At 49.2% G+C, this 20,396-nt stretch overlaps 1 protein-coding gene across 1 annotated transcript in view; it reads left to right on the top strand.

Moving 5' to 3' along the window:
• Positions 1-20,396, top strand: part of LOC144105118 (zonadhesin-like) — a 33,700-nt gene that overhangs the window by 12,386 nt on the left and 918 nt on the right. The window contains exons 4-5 of the mRNA XM_077638296.1: positions 5,486-5,733; positions 14,887-15,199. Of these exons, the coding sequence (XP_077494422.1) occupies positions 5,486-5,733; positions 14,887-15,199 (561 nt within the window). The remainder of the gene's footprint in view (positions 1-5,485; positions 5,734-14,886; positions 15,200-20,396) is intronic.

The following is a 20,396-nucleotide window of genomic DNA, read 5'->3' as shown; positions in this document are numbered from 1 at the left end:
GCATGTATGGCTGTAGCGTACTGAATGAACTTCTGTTGTCAATTGAGCGCAGTGTTTGTTCCTTCGTCTGCTCTTGGCCTTGTGCGGGGCGCTGCTTCACTTGACACTTGACGGCTCATTGTCGCGGCTATGCCCGGAAGCGACGCCATTTGTCCCTCCTGTAGCGCGCTTCACCTTGACTACAGTCACAGTGCGCAGCTCCAATTTGAGAATGTGTGCCGGTTTTCGTTCACAACAAACCACGCAGACGAACTGTCTTGTAGGGAAAACTATTGGAAGGCAACTCAGCCGCGCAAAAACTAATGCTTCCGCATTCCCGCAAAGTAAGCAGTCTTAAGTGTCTACCGAACTTGTGTATTTGGCTGGCTCATCACAAGCGTAAAATGTCGATAAACATGCTTTTACAAATGCTAGCGTTCTTTTCCCTCTCAACCGCAATGTCTACGTCACGTGTTGCTGTTAGAAAGTAAATGAAATTAAAATACTTGTGCCGAGATGTCGTGAACCGGAGATGATTTAAGCAAGCATACGTGCTACCCTACTTCGCTGCTGCCACGTGATTGCTTACAAGTAGCGCTTACAAACAGCGTACCGAAATAAATGCGTGAGTTTTTCATTTCATCCCGAACGTGCCACGAATAACCGCAGATACCACCAGGGCGTGCTAGGAATCTAAACGGATACCACCGCGTCACACACAAGAAAAGATACTGAGTGTGCAAATAACCATGTGCATAAAAACAACTTTAAACATTTGAAAACAGTCGTCTCACTGCCTCAGTGCGCTTCGCTGCGCTACTCGCAGACTGTTATAATGCAAAAGTACGAAAATTCCGCGCTGTCCTTGACAAATTACGCATATTTGGGGCAAGTCCTGCCCTGCCTACAAGGTGCGCAAAGGACGAAAATACCTCTCCCCCTATCCTCTCTTCCTGACCCCTCACCTTTTTCATTTAATTTCTCCATTCTGCCTGCTATCCTTTATTTCCGCTGCCACAGCTCAGGTGCTTCAGTACCGATGGCAGATGCCGGGGCAAGCAAAAATCTTTTCCTTCCTTTTTACTATCACTTTAATAAAAAAAACCACTACCATGGGAATTTTTATGCGTTGCATATTGCAATCACTCAGTTCAGCCCTTGGGCGCGGCCGGGCAGCCACCATTGACCTTTAGCGCAACCACGTGACGTGACGTCACGAAAGCCGGAGGAAAAGCTGGGCCCCAACTCGCGCGGTCGCGCGCGGCCGCAGCCACCACCTGACACCCGCTCCTCCCGCTAGGGGCGCTGCGCCGGCGCGTGACGTCACGGAGGAAAAGCTGGGCCACAACTCGCGCGGACGCGCGCGGCCGCAGCCACCACCAGACTCCCGCTCCTCCCGCTAGGGGCGCTGCGCCGGCGCGTGACGTCACGGAGGAAAAGCTGAGCCCCAACTGGCGCGGTCGCGCGCGGCCGCAGCCACCACCGGACTCCCGCTCCTCCCGCTAGGGGCGCTGCGCTATGATTGACGTCACGGCATATGAATAAAAGGGCTGCGCTCCTTCGCCGGGACAGTCTTATACTCCAGTCACACGGGCATTTCGAGGGCCCTCGAACCGATAGTCTATCGACTCAAAGGCGATCGAGCGCTGCTACACGGGCAGTTTCAATGGCGATCGAGTCAATAGCCTATCGAGTCAACGGAGCAGCACGGAACTCCATCGAGATATGCAACGCATTCTTGGCTTAACCAAGCTAAGCCTGGCCATTTTTTTTACGCGCCGCGGTGTCTTTGTGGTTAGAGCGCTCGGATACTGATACGGAGTATCCAGGTTCGAACCCTACCGCGGCTTAATAATAATAATAATTGGTTTTGGGGGATAGGATATAGCGCAGTAACTGTCCCATATATCGGCGGACACCTGAACCGCGCCGTAAGGAAAGGGATAAAGGAGGGAGTGAAAGAAGAAAGGAAGAAGTGCCGTAGTGGAGGGCTCCGGAACAATTTCGACCACCTGGGGATTTTTAAGGTGCACTGGCATAGCACAGCACACGGGCGCCTTAGCGTTTTCCTCCTAAAAAACGCAGCCGCCGCGGTCGGGTTCGAACCCGGGAACTCCGGATCAGTAGCCGAGCACTGAGCCACCGCGGCGGGTAATCCTACCGCGGCTTCAGCGTTTCAATTATGCGAAACCCAAAGCGCCCGGGTGCTGTGGCATGTCAGTACAGTAGAAAGGTCCCGGGGTGGTCGAAATTATACCGGAGCCCCCCACTACGGCACCTCTTTCTTCCTTTCTTTCACTCCTTCCTTTACCCCTTCCCTTATGGCGCGGTTCAGGTGTGGCCGAGATGTGAGACAAATACTACGCAATTTCCTTTCCCCTAAAACCAATTTAAACTATTAAGGACATGCTCAGTGGCTGTCGCACTTCTCAGTAGACACCCGAAACGTGCCGCTTTGGATTGAAGCAATAAGTGAGAGAAAAAAAATATGCTGCGGTTAGACTACTGCTTAACCTCATTAGAGAGCGAAAGCTGTGGCCGCCGCGGTGGCTGAGTGGTTATGGCGCTTGGCTGCTGGTCCGAAAGACGCGGGCTCGATCCCGGCCGCGGCGGTCGAATTTCAGTGGAGGCGAAATTCTAGAGGCCCGTGTACTGTGCGACGTCTGTGCACGTTAAAGAACCCCAGGTGGTCGAAATTTCCGGAGCCCTTCACTACGGCGTCTCTAATAGCCCGAGTCGTTTTGGGACGTTACACCCCCTTAAACCAAACCAAACCAAACCGAAAGCTGTGGTATATCGGGCAAGTAGACGCGGCTTGGCGTCTGTAACGTTGAGTGCGTTCTGCACACTGGATAGGCAACACGCTTGCGCTGCCAGGTGGCGGTTAAATTAATGGTTGATCGCGAGAGGTTGGTAACCAAATGAACGCTGCGGCTTATTGCTGCAGAGCCGCGTGTCTGCCACAAGGTTGTCAGCGCTAATCCATGCAAGCCACATCTCTCTCTCTCGCTCACCACAGTTAAAGTGTACTAGTGCACTTTAGCACTTTATCGATTCTCGAAGCTCGATTGAGGAGTCCACTGATCCAGGGAGCAAGTTATGCGCCCTTCCTTTCCTGAAAAATAATCGAATTCTTGAACGAAGGCCGTCGCCCTACAGAAAGAGGGGAAAATATAAGAAAAACTGGTTTTTTTGGAAAGGAAATGGCTCAGTATCTGTCTCACATCGCGGCGGACACCTGAATTGTCCAGTAAAAGAAGGGATTGTGCAGGAAGTAAAAGAAGATAGGAAGAAAGGGGCCGTAGTGGAGGGCTCTGGAATAATTTCGACCACCTGGGGATCTTTAATGTGTACTGACATCGCACAGCACACGGGCGCCTTAATATTTACTAATAATATTAATTTGTTTTTTGGGGAAAAATGGCGCAGTATCTGTCTCATATCGTTGGACACCTGAACCACGCCGTCAGGGAAGGGATAAAGGAGGGAGTGAAAGAAGAGAGGAAGAAAGAGGTGCCGTAGTGGAGGACTCCGCAATAATTTTCACCACCTGGGGATCTTTAACGTGCACTGACATCGCACAGCACACGGGCGCCTTAGCGTTTTGCCTCCATACAAACGCAGCTGCCACGGTCGAGTTCGAACCCGGGAACTACCCGCCGCGGTGGCTCAGTGGTTAGGGCGCTCGACAACTGATCCGGAGTTCCCGGGTTCGAACCCGACCGCGGAGGCTCGTTTTTATAGAGGAAAAACGCTAAGCGCCCGTGTGCTGTGCGATGTCAGTGCACGTTAAAGATCCCCAGGTGGTCGAAATTATTCCGGAGCCCTCCACTACATCACCTATTTATTCCTTTCTTCTTTCACTCCCTCCTTTATCTCTTCCCGTACGGCGCGGTTCAGGTGTACAACGATATATGAGACAGATACTGCGCCATTTCCTTTCCCCAAAAAACCAATAATTATTTAACCCGGGAACTCCGGATCAGTAGCCAAGCACCTAACCACTGAGCCACCACGGCGGGTCCCTTTACATTTCGCCTCCATCGAAATGCCGCCGAGCGCTCTGTTTCGGTGGCGGCGGCTGAGTGACGTCATAGCTGCCACGTGGTTTCTCCTCGGTTCAAGGTCAAGAAGGTCAAATAGAGCGCCATTTCTTGGCGTAGTGAACTTCCACTTCAAAAATGTTTCGCGCTTTAGCATTCCGAAGCTTGAAATAATGTACGAAAGCATGCTTCAAAAGGGAAAGCTTTTACTTTCGTCAGAGCGATTTCGCCGTCGCCGCACGTTTGACCTTGAACGTCCTTGCTGCGCCGCTGCCATTCCAACGCATCACGTGACTTAGCCGCACCGCCGAGCGGAGTCTACGCCGTCGCTGCACCGGGGCTCCACAGCCGCACAGGGGATGCTTCCTGACCACGTGATCTAGCCGAGTTTCAGCTGGATAAAAAAAAAATTACGTGCAGTTTAACTACTGCTGAACCTGGTTAGAGAGCGAAATCTGTGGTGTATTGGGCAAGTAGACGCCCTCTGGCGTCTGTAACGTTGAGTGCATTCCGCACACTGGATAAGCAGCGCGCCCACCCTGGCAGGTGGCAGTTATTGGCTAATCGCGAGAGGTAGGCGCATTCCTGGCTAACTTTGTAGGTAGACACTTGAACCGCGCTGTGAGAAAAACGTGTTACGCGTAACGTACTACACCTGCCACGTTACAGGGCTGCTGTTGTATACCCTCTAAATGGCTTGTGCATAGCTATTACAGCTTGCGCTGGAAGAAAATGGCCCTAGTGCAGGGCTCAGGAATAATTTTCGATACCCTGGGGATGTTAACGCCCGTTAACATGGCACAGCAAACGTACGAGTTTTGCGTATCGCCTACATTGAAACAAGAGTGCCAGGGCTGGGATAAAACCCTTGTTTTGGACTGAGTAGCCAACTTCCCTAAAGGCTTAGCCAGTTCGAAAAGGCGTCGCCACGAAAAACATGATGGTTTATTTTTTATGAGGTTTAACGTCCCAGAGCGACTCAGGTTATCGGGACCACACAGTGAAGGGCACGAGAAATTTCGACCACCTAGCGTTTTTTAATGTGCATGGACTTCGCTCACTACACGGGACTCTGGAAATTCGCCTTCATCGAAATTCGACTGCCGCGGCCTGTATCGAACTCTCGTCTGCCGGCTTAGTAGCTAACCGCCATTCAGCCGAAAGACGCGTGTTCGATCCCGGCCGCGGCAGTCGAATTTCAATGGAGGCGAAATTCGAGAGGCCCGTGCAGTGTGCGATGTCAGTGCACATTAAGGAACCCCATGTGGTCGAAATTATTCCCAGAGCCCCATTTTAAGGAACATGCAAATAGAATAAGCATAAGCAGCAAGAAATAATTGTACAGGCCAAACAAGAGAACACAGATTGAGCATATCGTGCTTCAGCAGCAAATGCACGGAGAAGCATAGAAACATGCAGGCCACTACTGTGCGTATATCTTCTGAAGTTTCGCATGCTTCTAGCCATTGTATTCCAGTCAATTTTCCGCAGCTTATACAGCTCTGGGCAAGTGAAAGCTCGCCCGGCGATGACAAGGCCTCGAGTGACATGTGTTTGTTTGGAACTGGAGTGACTCACAGATGTACAATGCTTTCCCCTGTAAAGCTTTGCACAGGTATGAGCGAAGACCACAACGCAAGAAGGGAGATGCATCGCACTGCGATTTTGCTGACTGCTGTCTGCGTTGTGGTAACATGCGGCCAAAAACCACGTAAGTACACCATTAATTTTTTAGCAAACGCCATCTTGTGAGGTACCCTAAGCTAATATACACTGTTGAGTTTTTTAGCGACATAGACCATGTTTATTCAAAAGAGCACTAATGCGCCTTTCATTCACCAAGTAGTTGAAAAATATGGCTGATTTGGTTTTAAGTGCTTAACGTTCCACACTGGCTCAGGCTTTGAGGGACGCCGCGGAGGAGGGCTCGGGCTCGGGAGGGCTCGGGTACACTTCGCCTCCATCAAAATGCTGCCGCCGCGGTCGTGATCGGGCCCGCGTCTTCAGGCTCAGCAGCCCGGCATCATAACCACTGAGCCACCGCGGCGGCTTATGAAAAAAAGGACAGATCTGCCAGTGTCTCAAGCTTCCACCAGGCACATAGATGTTATAAAAGTTTTCGCAAAATGCCAGCAGCTACATGCAAGAACGTTCTGTAAAGGTAATGTAAGGACCAAAGGTCTTGCAGACGACCTAAGGTAGCAGGTATGATATTGAAATTAAGTCCACCGTGCACTTTAGTCACATCGTCAGCGGAGACAGAACTTACGCTACAAAGTTTTCTCATAGAAATATATCTTTATCTTCTGGAAAACATTCCAGAAATGGGCACCAAGGGAGTAGTAGTCAGGAGTGCAAGGCACCGTATTTATACGTTCTCACTTAACGTGCACAAGTTGTTGCTACTTGAATGTTGCAAAGCAGAATACCAAACGAAGCTTCAACTCAGGCCCCAACGCATCTGAAACTTATTTCCTTCTTTCAAATTTTTTACCGCAGAATTCCTACTCGAAGAGTAATCATTTGCACATAGTGAGGCGTGAGGACGCCAATCACAGAGGCCCAATATATTTCTTACATGCAGTGTTTAATAAACTCGTATCTTGCCTGCCAGTTACTGGACAAGATCAACGAAGCCCTGGCATAATTTAGAGCTGAAAATATAGCTGCCAAGTGTTGCGTTTGTTTTTTCTCCTTCTTTATTTATCGGTGCCTGCACGCACCCTTATCGCTGCCCTTGAGGCTCGAGACAATGTGAGGTCGCTGAAAACGTCTTGATCAAGGGCGGCTTTTACCACAGTGTTCTCATCATCGTCACCAGCCTGACTACACCCACGGCAGGAAACAGGCCTCCCCCATAACTCTCCAATTAACCCTGTCATGTGCCTGCTGCAGCCACCCTATCTCCGCAGACTACTTAATCTCATGCACCCAGCTAACTTTTTCCATTCCCTCTTACTCTCGCCTTTTCTTGGAATCCAGACCGTTACCCTTAACGACCATCGGTTATCTTGCCTTCGCTTCACATGCCCCGCCGAAGCCCATTTCTTCCTCTTGATTTCTACCAGGATGTCCTTGAACTGCCTGTGTTCCTTTACCCACTCTGCTCTTTTGTCCCTTAACGTTACACCTTTCATTTTTCTTTCCATAGCTCGCTGCGTTGTCTTCAACGTCGACCTCCCGGTGTTCTACGTGGCTGTAAATGTTTCAGGCGTTTTACCTCGAAAGTTGCCTATTGTTTTTAACACTTTCCATACAAATGAAATGTGTTAAATGGTATTGGAAGAAAAATTGCTCCTAGTCTCTCATATGGAACACACTTCGATAGCGAACATGTAAAACTTAGCATTAATCATCCCATGTACGCGGACCGGGACGATAGCCCTGACGCTTCTCCCCGACGAGCAGACGCCACACCTGTCCACAAAGCTAGCCGTCGCCTGCGAGGCCTGCAACCCGAATTTGAGCCACTCACGATTCCTGCTCGGGCCATGACTTCCGCCACTGGCAGCCAGACAGGTCAGTCCTTCGGCAGTGCCCCGCCGTTCGTCTTTCTTGCACCTCGGTCGCCACCATCCTTCCACGGCGACCGGTTCGAGGATGTAGAAGATTGGTTGGCCGGTTTTGACCGTGTGGCCGCGTTCAACCAATGGGACGACGAGCGAAAGCTGCTGAACGTGTACTTCGCACTGCAAGACTCGGCGAAAACGTGGTTCGAGAACCACGAGGCGTCCTTCTCTAACTGGGCAGCTTTTCGCCGCGAGGTGCTCGCCACGTTCAGTTCGAGCGAGCGAAAGGAGAATGCCGAGCTTGCCCTTCGCTCCAGGTCACAGCAGTCCAACGAGAGCGTGGCCATGTTTATTGAGGACATGACCCGCCTCTTCAATCGGGCCGACCCAGCCATGCCCGAAGCTACAAAGGTGAGGCACCTTATGCGTGGGGTAAAGGAGCAGCTGTTCGCTGGCCTCATGCGCGACCCTCCGAGAACTGTCGCCGCCTTTGCCAAGGAAGCGACGACCATAGAACGTTCCTTGCAGGAACGGAGTGCCCAATACGGCCGTCAGGCAAATGTAGCGGCCGCTCAGTACTGCACGTCCTTGCCAGGCCCCGGGGATGAGGCGCTGCGAGCGCTTGTGCGGAGCATTGTCCGCGAAGAACTGCGACACCTCCACTTGAGTGCTCCGTCAGAAAGCGTACCTTCGACAGGCGATGTTCTCCGTGACGAAATCCGGCGAGCGGTGCAGCCACCCCCAGCACCCCTTTCGGAGCCGCACGTAATGTCCTACAGCGATGCCCTGCGCCGACCTGCCCCGGCGCCGCAAGCGTTTCGCCCCGTTGCCGAACCACCACCACCCCATCGTTACGTGCGTCCCATCGAGCAGCAGCAGGACCCGTGCCCTCCATTCCGCAAAGCGTACGTGTGGCGAACGTCCAACGATCGTCCGCTCTGCTACCACTGCGGGGAGCCCGGCCATGTTCTGCGGAATTGCCCGTACCGGCGGATGGGTCTGAGAAGATTCCCACCGGACGCGCCTCGACCACGCTATGGTGAAAGACCGCGGGACATAGAGGAGTACCTGAACTCTCAAGTGCCGCCCCCGACCTCACAGCGGCGACAGTCGCGATCGCCATCCCCGAGGCGCTTTGCTACGCCCAGTCGGCCCTCAACCTCCGGTCAGTTCGGAGGCACGTCCCCTCGGCGGGAAAACTGAAGACGGCGTCCTCCGGGGGTAGGGCCGCCGCCGCTGCACGAAGTCAACAGCCTCCACCCGACGATTGGACACGACGGCCCGAGCGTCAACGACCCGATCCGACGACCCCACCGACGTGCTGCGAACGATTAGTTTCCGCTGAAATTTTAGTAACCGTCGACAGTTATGAACTGACCGCACTCGTCGATACCGGCGCTGATTTTTCTGTGATGAGCAGGGAGCTAGCCATGACACTCCGTAAGGTTCTGACGCCTTGGTGTGGACCCGTAATCCGCACTGCCGGTGGCCATGTCATGACACCAATCGGCGTCTGCACTTGCCGCATCCAAATCCGTGGTCTTACTTTCACCGGCTCCTTTGCCGTGTTAGCTGACTGTTCAAAGGACCTCATACTGGGCATGGATTTCCTTCACGAGTATGGTGCGATCATAAACCTTCAGGAACTCATGGTATCTTTTTCCGCCCAGCGAGCCGTTAACACAACCACCGAGCCCTGTAATGTTGCGCATATGTGACGACCACATAACAATCCCTCCGCGAGCCAGCAAGTTCGTCACAGTCGAGTGTACTGACAGCACCGGCGCTCTTGGCATTGCTGAAGCGAACATGTCCCTGCTACTCGCTCGGCAAGTTTGTGTCGCCCGAGGCCTAGTAGACCTTGCCAATGGTCGTACCGAAATCTTAGTCACGAACTTTACTCGTGAACCGCAACATTTGACGAAGTCAGAAGTCGTCGCTTATTTTGACGAGCTTGGAGAGTGTACGAGGCAGTGCTCTTTATCCACCACGTCAGACCTCGCCGACGCGACGGCTACAGCCATTCCGACTGACGTGTACCCAGCACCTCCACCAAAAATGTCACCGGCGAAAATACAGAGAACCAAACTGTTCACTCGGGCGAGGTTTGCCAACACCGCCGCGCTCGTTCTGGACAAAGAAGACGTTCGGCCACGCGCTCGGGAACACAGTTCGACCTCCAGGTGGCGCCGGCAGAAAGTCAGCAGCGTGGCAATATTATTCATAGGCAAGTTGTTTTTACTTGATATTTAATATGCACATTAGTTTTCTGGTTCCTTCAAACTGGGGAACATGAAAAAAACGGTCCTTGCGCCACACACAAAAATTTATTATTCCTCGTATGTACACTAATCACGGAAAAAAAAACTCGCATATTTTATATACCTTCAGAACTTCAAAAAATTTGAAATCGATAAAACACTCATCTTTGTTCGAAAAATCAAACAATTCACACAGGCATTTGTACAGTCAAATGAATGAAACCGAGTGCTTTTCCTTTGCTTTCCAATATATAAAATAATCACCGGTAAAGTTTCGTTTCATGTGTAGTGTTGAAGAGATAGCTTATCTGTAGAAGTTCCTTCTCCCGTTTTTTATGTATAATGTAAAGGTATAATCTTGTTCATATATTCCGTGTAGCTGTTTCTTAATACATTGTTTCGAGCCTCGCTGCTTCGCGACATGGAAATGTTCTACTTCATAATCTGCATTTCTGTTTTGAGTGTTGTGTGCTTCTAATATTATGTTTATTTTGCGCACGGCCAGCCCTGATTCAATAATGTCGGAAGCAAAGAAAACCGATGCTTGGCGGCGCTGCAGGCGGCCAGGAGAGTTTCGGTTTGTTATCGCGCTTCGCACCTATGAACTTTACGTGCCCCGTGGTCTTGTTTTTGACGCACCTCGATTTACCAGCGCCGAACAGCAGAGGAACTCCAACTGCCGCCTCAAGTGCTAGTTAACCTTTGAAAGAGCCTATTAAGGCTAGTCAGGTTATCGCTACAGTCGATGAAAAGCTATGATGGCACGATGGTCGGTGATCGTACAAGGCAGCATTTGTGTCCTCGCATGCTCGCCCGGCGAAACGTTCCTGGTTGTGCCAGTCAACTTCAAACTACTTAACGGAAATCGTTTATTAAGGACGAGAGACAAGATACAAGGCAGTTAAGAAAAAGAGATTTGGAACCTGCCGAGACCCTGACTGCGCTCTCCTTCAACTCGTTTGTTTGCGGCTCCATTCAATAGCTTCGGCAATTGGGCGGAGCTGTTCTATTCGAGCTCTCAGCTAATTTAATCCATTCACAGTACACATCTGAAGGTACATGCCAGTGAGCGAGAGAGCCCGATCCGGTGGACCCCGTTCCTACGGAAACGCGAGGAACCCGTTGAAGCGTCGTGCGTCGGCTTTACTTTCAAGACCCAACTTAAAACGCGAGCGCCCTTGAGTGCTTATTTGTTTTGTCTTGTTTGTTTTTTTGTGGCAAAAAAAGTTGCCCTTGCAACCGTGGGAAACCTCCTCGACGCCGCCTGCTGCACTGTGCCACGGCGCCGTTCAAGGAATCACAATCCATTGGCCCAAAGCCTCGGACAGCCTCCGATGAGCGCGACGCGCCGACCGTGTCATCGCCCCTCGCGACTCCCCGAACTTGGTTTAGGGATATTTATTTAGCAACGACTGCTCACGGCGGAATATAGAAACGACCCGCCGGCGCCTAACCTAACCGTGCTCCTCAAAAGCATCGCACGCTCTGTGGAGCTGAGGTCACTGAAATGCAGGCCGGAGTTTTTGCGAGAAATTCGTTGTCGAGATCACGGGTTCGGGATGAATCGTAACGCTGGGAAGACACCGGTGCAAACTTAAGCTAAGCGACGGTATAGCGACCCCCGATAGATGCCTTTAACGTGCGGTGGCGGTAGCTTTCATTTCGGCTGCTGCTAGACCGCACAGCTAGCCACCAGAAATCAGGGAGTCTGCGTTTACGTCACGTTTCACGTTACTCCGTCCTGTGACGTCATAAGAGAACACTGTGACGTCATAAGAGGGCGCCGAGTTTCAATCGGAGCGACGGGAAAACTTTGTCATCTTCGAATCCAAATTTCTTTGAAATAAATGCATCTTTCGCTCCTGGACCAGCGGCAACAAAGCCATGAAATGTCGTACTACCTGATTTTACTAAGAAAAAAGAATTGATAGAGTTCTCCTCACTCTCCGTTTAATGCTTAAGCGGGCTGCTTATTATCATGTACACTTGCCTGCAAATAAATCGCTATTTATTTTACTGTGACTCTTACTTCCTGTATCACGTGGGATACAGGAAGTAAGATATGAATAATGTTCATTTTTTATTGCGGAACTACCTAAAGTGTTCTGATAATTCCAGAAGCGGCCTTTTTCGAGATTACTCTCTACGCAAGAACAAAGTGTCCGCTGCTAGGAATACAGGAGGCCTGCTGAAAGATAAATCATTTAAACATAAAGCCCATTGGCGAAATAGCCAGAAACTTCTTCGTCCTTAATGCTGAATTGCAGCTAACGGAGGAGGTATGAATGTTGAATTTGATTTACAGCATCTGTCTTGGAATTTGAGGGAAGCTTTGTCGTCTTTGGACATCCATAACTCATCGCAACTAGCGGAATTTAGCTCATTTGTAATCACACTTCCTTTAGTAAATCACCTACCTTTATACATATCTGTAATGTGGAGATGATTAGTGATGAAATACTGCAAGCTCATATGTATTACTTGAAATTTTCGATGCCTGCGCATTACAGGGTTAAACTGACGGCAGCCGAAAGGGACAGTTATTTCGAACTTTGGCGACCCCTGAGTATATTTGCTGCCATCCTCAACGCCGTGTTGCATAGACTTCCACGCAGATATTCCCCATCAGCAGATCAACTCCAGCTTTTTTCCTGTCATTTGCGTCGGTGTCTGTGCTGTCAGGCCACACACATGACAAAGTTTATTTGCAGGTGTCATAAGACCGATGATCATATTTGCTTTATAGTTTTGCTGCTGCAAACTTAAAGTGCACTAGGAAATTTGATCTCCTCTACTGAAATATTCTATATGACGAGTTCCATAATTCCATACGTTTCCATGAGAAATTTTATGCAGTAAGTAGAGCATATGGAGTCGTTATGGAGCCATTAGTAAGCACGTATTAGGACTTACGAAAACCATATGACGTTACGTACACTGTATGAAAGTCGTATGGAAATTATATGGAACGGTTATGGACAACGTAAAGACAAGATATAGATTTCCATATATTTCTCCATACCTTACCGACTCCATATTTCCCCAGTTCTATAGGAGCGGATTATATAGAACGTTTCACTAGGGTCAATAGTCAAATTTACTGTCTGCATGCGCATAATTTCATATCAAGGAGACGTTCCGCAAGCATGTGGCAATTGAGTCAGTATAGGTTTTAGTAACTAATTTTAATCATGCAGCCGTCTTGACGAATGTCATCAGCCGTGCAATCATAGTGCGTGAAGTGTTTCAAGGGGGCCAGGGGAGGTGGGCAACAGGTGTGCAACTTGAATGCATTTATTTCCAACAATGATCTATTTCAACGGAGAAGCACAGCGCCAATGGGGACGATGGACGAAGAGCGCAGGACGAAAGCTCGAAATTGTGGAAGCGTTTTTCGTCCGAAATGAAACTCGCATGTGTGCCAGCCAGCAGTCCACTACAGTGTCCGATACGGAGATTGGTTTCACTGATAACTCCTCATGTGTAACATGTCGGAGAAAAGAACATTCTGGGTGATTCTTGTATCTTATGTTGATTGCCTCGTATGCTTGCCGGATATTGCTGGAATTTGAGGTAATATAAAATATGCGCTGCTTTCTCCAGAACAAAATCTTACTTCTGAGACAGCGCTTATAGTTTGTAGTTCGCCTACAGAACACACGCCTAACCGCTACAACACATACAGAATCAAGCCATACGCAATATTACATTCAGTAACTATTTATGCAATGCTGCACCTTACTGCAGGCCCATAACATCCTAGGAGTCTGATCCATTGTTCATAATTACATTGGCATTCTCATCTTTAAGTTTGCGAAAGATTCACTTACTATTCCGAAAATTAATAGTATCTAGTTTCCTCCACAGTTTCACTCACTGCTCATGCCAAAACAATTTCCTACCACCGAAGCCTAAATCTAACAACGGTAATTTCACAGCAAATTTCTCTGCCCAATTTTCTTGTATTCCTTGCCACTTTGTAATCACCTAGCAATTATACTTTCAAGCGTAGTTCTCGTAGTTTTCTTCAATCACGGTAAACATTCTTTTTTAATTGTTAGAGCATACAGAGCACTCACTAGCGCTGTTTTCGATGTGTGCGTGCGTGCGTATGTGTGTGTATGTGTGTGTGTATGTATGTATGTATGTATGTATGTATGTATGTATGTATGTATGTATGTATGTATGTATGTATGTATGTATGTATGTATGTATGTATGTATGTATGTATGTATGTATGTATGTATGTATGTATGTATGTATGTATGTATGTATGTATGTATGTATGTGTATGTATGTATGTATGTATGTATGTATGTATGTATGTATGTATGTATGTATGTATGTATGTATGTATGTATGTATGTATGTATGTATGTATGTATGTATGTACGTGTACGTGTGTGTGTGTGCGCGTGTGTGTGTGTGTGTGTGCGTGTGTGTGTGTGTGTGTGTGTGTGTGTGTGTGTGTGTGTGTGTGTGTGTGTGTGTGTGTGTGTGTGTGTGTGTGTGTGTGTGTGTGTGTGTGTGTGTGTGTGTGTGTGTGTGTGTGTGTGTGTGTGTGTGTGTGTGTGTGTGTTCATTTGCCCATATTATGCTCACTTTATATTTGCATTTCTGCATGTTTTAATAATTACTTTATGTAATAAGTTTCAGTTTTATACGTTGTTTTTGTATGTAACCATTTTTGCACATTTTTAATGTGTAAGCCCTGATTGTTCGTTTAAAATTAACTCTTTCTGATTCTGATTTTATTTTCTTTCTTCGTGCAACATGTGATCGCGCTGTTTTTCCTTCGAAATGAACCTTATCCAAACAGCCCATCTATCTATTCTTACTTATAGCAATTTGGATTATTTGATAGAATGATACTCATAGAGTGGGTACCAAAAGAAACCGTAAGAGAAGGTGGCCACCAGTTAGTGATCGTGCCGAACTCAGGAAATTTACAGAGGATCGCAACTATGGATTTTGCATAGATCGACTAATTGAGCTGTTCGGGCAATACTTCTGCCCATTAATAAAATAACCTCAACTGTAGCGGGTTTCGCACTAGACGTGCTGATTTCGTTGACACCTATCATTTGCTTGCAGGCCTGTCATCAAAATGCAATGGCTGGGAGATTCGTGTCCGTGGATCGCCGCGACCCGATAACTTTTGCAAACCTCGTCTGACTCCCCGTTCGGAGCTGGAAAAGCGTCGTTCGTGCGTTTGCAAGTCAGGCCACATCCGCAATGCCTGGGGCCAGTGCATCACCGTGCAGCAGTGCAACCAGTGCAAGCGCCGCACGAATCAAGACTTCAACTACTGCGATTCGGCATGTCCGTGGACCTGCAACAGACCGATCCCCACAGCTTGCACTCGTCAGTGCGTCGTTGGATGCGCCTGCCCTCCAGGCTACGTGAGGTGAGAGCAGAAGGCTATAGTGCAGAACAGTCTGTGCACTACCTCGCAGGCACTGCGTGAGGCTCTGCATTTTGGATAAGTCAGCATCATAACCATCATAATCATCGCTAGCCTAACTAGGTGCATTACTGCAGAGAGGCCCGTCACACTGAACCCGCAGGAGTGGGAGTTAAAGGTGAAATTAAAGATATCCGGGAGTCCGCATAGTTCGCAGGACCGCGGGGAAAAGAACAAGACAGGGTATAATTTAATGCCTATCTTCTCCCTATGTCAGTTCCTCTGGACACTGGGCACATGAAATTGAAGGCCACATCTTGACCCGCCAAAGCGCACCAAGTATGGAATGGGTTAGACCGCATTAACATCGACCGAAGCACCTATCCTGGTCTACGGTCCTCATACTAATGTTTAACAGCGGCAGTTGTTAAGCGCCTATTCGTGGGTTTCTCGTAGTAGTAGTAGTAGTAGTAGTAGTAGTAGTAGTAGTAGTAGTAGTAGTAGTAGTAGTAGTAGTAGTTGTTGTTGTTGTTGTAGTATAGTAGTAGTAGCAGTAGCAGCAGTTGTCGCTGTAACTAGTGCGTGCGTAGCCATGGGAAGCACTCAGTAGATGGTTGCCGTGGAATCAGGAGGAGGGTTACCATGGAAGTAGGAGGGTACGGAGACGGCGTAGGAAGGTGTGATTGAAGAGTTGATTGATTGACTGACTGATTGATTGATTGATTGAAACGACTTTAATTTCCATTAGAAAAAGGTGCTTCCCCCCCTCCCCCGGCACGCAGGCCTGGGATTGTTGACCGGAGGGTGGTTAGCACGGGAACCGTCCGGAAGGATGTTACCATGGAACAAGGAGATTGTGTCAAGAGCGGAGTAATCCCCAACCGTACAAGTTTCCGGAGACGGCACATGGCATAAAGACAGCATAGAAAATCTTAACGAGGGGGTGGTTACCTTGAAAGGAGGAATTTGTGGAGAGAGTGTAAGGGGTAAGTGGGTAGTGCTTGCCATGAGAACCGCCTGGAGGGTAGGTACTCTGTAATGAGAACGAGGAAGGAAGAGGGTATGGCGAGAGCGTACGTATTCCTAACCGGAGGGCTGTTACCACGGGAACCACCCGGAAAGGTTTTGCCGTAGGACTACGGAGAGTATGATGAGAACGGAGTATTGATACTGTGAAACGCTTCGCCCGAGGAAAGGATCCCCGGGGGTGCTGCACGCCTACAACAGCGGACTGGAGAGGACAGCCAGACGATAAACAATATGCGTGGACAACTACAAAGACAGCATTAGAACTATACAGATGTGAAGTTGCTATCATATTCACTACCTCACCATATTGCAACATTCAAGTACCTAACAGCTGCCTCTGAATTCCGCGCTAGCTTTGGTAACTATCCTGTCAGTTTTTGATGCCCAAATATGCCAATCGCCTTGATCCGTCTGTATGCTGTCGGCCTTAGTTCCTTCGAAGATGTGCTGCAACTGCTGGCGAATCCCTCGCCCAGTGCACAGGTAAATGCACCATGTTTTTTCCTTCACGACAAAAGCTAACGCAACACACACAGACGAAGAAACAGAAAAGGGACGGGAATACGCTTAGAATCGGCAGTTGGTTTTGAGAGTGTGTTCCAGCCTATTCTCGGCGTGTGCAGCGCTATTTTTGTTCTTAAACTATAAACTATGAAAAAGCTCCACTTTCTGCTTTGAATGCAACGACTACAATCGGAATGGCCTAAGTTCTATCTTGGATAAATTACAGGCAACCTTTTATGCGTTGCATATTACAATAACTCAGTTCAGCCCTTGGGCGCGGCCGGGCAGCCACCATTGACCTTTAGCGCAACCACGTAGCGTGACGTCACGACAGCCGGAGGAAAAGCTGGGCCCCAACTCGCGCGGTCGCGCGCGGCCGCAGCCACCACCTGACTCCCGCTCCTCCCGCTAGGGGCGCTGCGCCGGCGCGTGACGTCACGGAGGAAAAGCTGGGCCCCAACTGGCGCGGTCGCGCGCGGCCGCAGCCACCACCTGACTCCCGCTCCTCCTGCTAGGGGCGCTGCGCCGGCGCGTGACGTCACGGAGGAAAAGCTGGGCCCCAACTGGCGCGGTCGCGCGCGGCCGCAGCCACCACCTGACTCCCGCTCCTCCCGCTAGGGGCGCTGCGCCGGCGCGTGACGTCACGGAGGAAAAGCTGGGCCCCAACTGGCGCGGTCGCGCGCGGCCGCAGCCACCACCTGACTCCCGCTCCTCCTGCTAGGGGCGCTGCGCTATGATTGACGTCACGGCATATGTATAAAAGAGCTGCGGTCCTTCGCCGGGACAGTCTTATACCCCTGTCACACGGGCATTTCGAGGGCCCTCGAACCGATAGTCTATCGACTCAAAGGCGATCGAGCGCTGCTACACGGGCAGTTTCTATGGCGATCGAGTCAATAGCCTATCGTATCAACGGAGCAGCAAGGAACTCCATCGACATATGCAACGCATTCTTGGCTTAACCAAGCTAAGCCTGGCCATTTTTTTCTTCTTTGTTACGCGATGAATCATGATGAACCGCTTTCAGACGAAATTCAGCTAAGGCTGTGCTTGTCGAATTCTCCATGAAGTATATTATTACTTCGTACGTAACGCGCTCAGATTAGTCTGTTGCGTATGTAAAGAGTGGCCTGCGTTGTCGCCGCCCTTTGAATGCCTTTGTAGGTTTGAAAAGTTTCCCGGTAATTCTCCATAATTTCCGGTGTTTTATTCCGGCAATGATGCGTCTATGTGTGGAAAAGAAATTTTAAGTGGCTTAACTTGGCTAATCCTGGATTTCAGCGAAAAGCAAGGACGCTTGTTAAGCGTCTGAGGCTCGTCCATGGCAGCTCCGCTACACGCTCGCGGCAGCCATTCTATATATACCAACACGAACACGTGGCTATGACGTGTGTCAAATGATTTTACCACACTCCCATCGGGTGTCATCATGTGGCTTCACATCACCCCACCAGATGTTCTTAAGGTCAAAGGTCAACCCAAAGGTCACCCAACGACAGAGGTCAACTAAAAGCAATAGGTCACTCAGGGGTCAAGGGTTCGACATCATAATTGTACCATATAAGGTTACACAATGCGAACGTGGTTGGGCTGAAGGTCGTTCAAGGTCATTCTCCGTTCTACACCATGACTGCTTTACCTGCGTAGTGAGGCTTTTCGCTTCAAAAACCGGAAATTTGTGGCTGAAGTAGATTTCTCTCTTGCCGCGAGGTTTCGTATGTAAGTGAGGATTACCTAAAGTCACTTCCCAGACAATGCAGCGGAGACTGTGAGACCATTCCGTCGATAGCATGCACTGTTGGAAGAGCGGTGGACAGTAGAGGTTATCTTACTGCGGACATCCACTGGTCGCTTGTTCAAATCCGGCTCAGCGGAGTTCTTGTTTTCTTAGTTACGGAATATGTCTACGTTTCAATTTTCGCCATTCTACTGCCAAAAAATATGCGAAATTGTCGTATATCGCTCGGTGGCCAAGAGTTGCTCTGAATACTTGGAGAAATCGGAGAGATTGGTTTTGAAGATAGGAAATGGCGCAGGAGTTGTCTGACATCTCGGTGGACACCTGAACAGAATATCGCGCTCCGTGGACACTCGGGCAGCCCTGAAACACGCTGTCGCGAAGCACAAATGGCAGCCTGAAGGCCGCCTGCAATGATGCTGCGTAATTTTATTTTAGGCTTTCGTATCAAGAAAAATTTTCACCACGACCACCACTCTTAAAGGTGAAGCTTAAGCGTGCTGCAATTTTTAAGAGCGTTAGCTCTTACTTATCACGCTTCTCGATTTTGCGGGGTCTGCTACCACCTCCCTTCGGCGTGAAATTTTCTGTCCGAGGAATTCAAGATGGCGGCCCCATAGTAAATCGATATAGCAATCTGATTGGTGACATCATTAGTATATGGAATTGGTGATTGATTGGTGACATCACTGATATATTCAAGATGGCCGCCAATTGACGACGTCACCGATAAATCGAAGATGGCGGTTGCCATAGGTTAAGCTCATTCATATCCTAGTAAACCAAACAGCTAACGCTCGTTTCATCACCTTCTTCCGGACGGTGGCGGCATATTTTTTTTTTCTTAAAAATATCATTTGCCTCCCGGCTGCCTTCTCCACAAATAATGCGATCCTCGTAAGGGGATTGTACGAACACTCAGCACTCTTCGGCTACAAAATTCTGAACGTTGATAAAGGCGACGCACGGTAAATTGGGATGCCATGTTGTGCTTTCAGGCGTTCATCAAAGCGCAGGTTTAGTGCCGAACTTGGCGTTGGTATTGCCGGTTTGTTGAAGCGAAGTTAGAAAAGGCCTCCTGCCCGGACCTCATTAATGGGATGGCACAAGATTTTTATTTCGGCTTTTTGAGATAAAGCACCGTGGTGAAGATTTCAAATCGCGTTCACGGTATTCTTGCTTTCACGGTATTCTTGCTCAGGAGTTTTCACTAATAATAATAATAATTGGTTTTGGGGGAAAGGAAATGGCGCAGTATCTGTCTCATATATCGTTGGACACCTGAACCGCGCCATAAGGGAAGGGATAAAGGAGGGAGTGAAAGAAGAAAGAAAGAAGAGGTGCCGTAGTGGAGGGCTCGGGAATAATTTCAACCACCTGGGGATCTTTAACGTGCACTGACATCGCACAGCACACGGGCGCCTTAGCGTTTTTCCTCCATTAAAACGCAGCCGCCGCGGTCGGGTTCGAACCCGGGAACTCCGGATCAGTAGTCGAGCGCCCTAACCACTGAGCCACCACGGAGTTTTCACTAGTGTTGAAAACGGGCAACGCTTATGGGTGAACCCACCGCGGTGGTTCAGTGGTTAGAGCGTTCGGCTACTGATCCGGAGTTCCCTGGTTCCAACCCGACCGCGGCGGCTGCGTTTCGATAGAGGCAAAAAAAAGTAGTGGTGGTAATACTTGTAGTAATAGTATTAGTCAGTAGTAGTATTTGCATTTCTCTCTTAGCCGCAAACAACGAGGTGCTTTTTTTTCCTGGAATGGCGCAATGCTCTCCTCTCACCCGTTCGCGAGGCTGACAAGAGACCACAACCTCTTCACGAGTTGTTTAGTGCATGAGAACCCAAGAGACCTTTTCTGCTTACAATATATAAGAAAGTCCGTAACCAGCTATGTTTGAACTCTGTAGTTCAAAACCGTCAGCTA

Source organism: Amblyomma americanum, chromosome 9 (assembly GCF_052857255.1).
Source record: "Amblyomma americanum isolate KBUSLIRL-KWMA chromosome 9, ASM5285725v1, whole genome shotgun sequence".
Classification (NCBI taxonomy): Eukaryota; Metazoa; Arthropoda; class Arachnida; order Ixodida; family Ixodidae; genus Amblyomma; species Amblyomma americanum.
The sequence above is the reverse complement of the archived record's forward strand: the minus strand, read 5'-3'. Positions and strand labels throughout refer to the sequence as shown.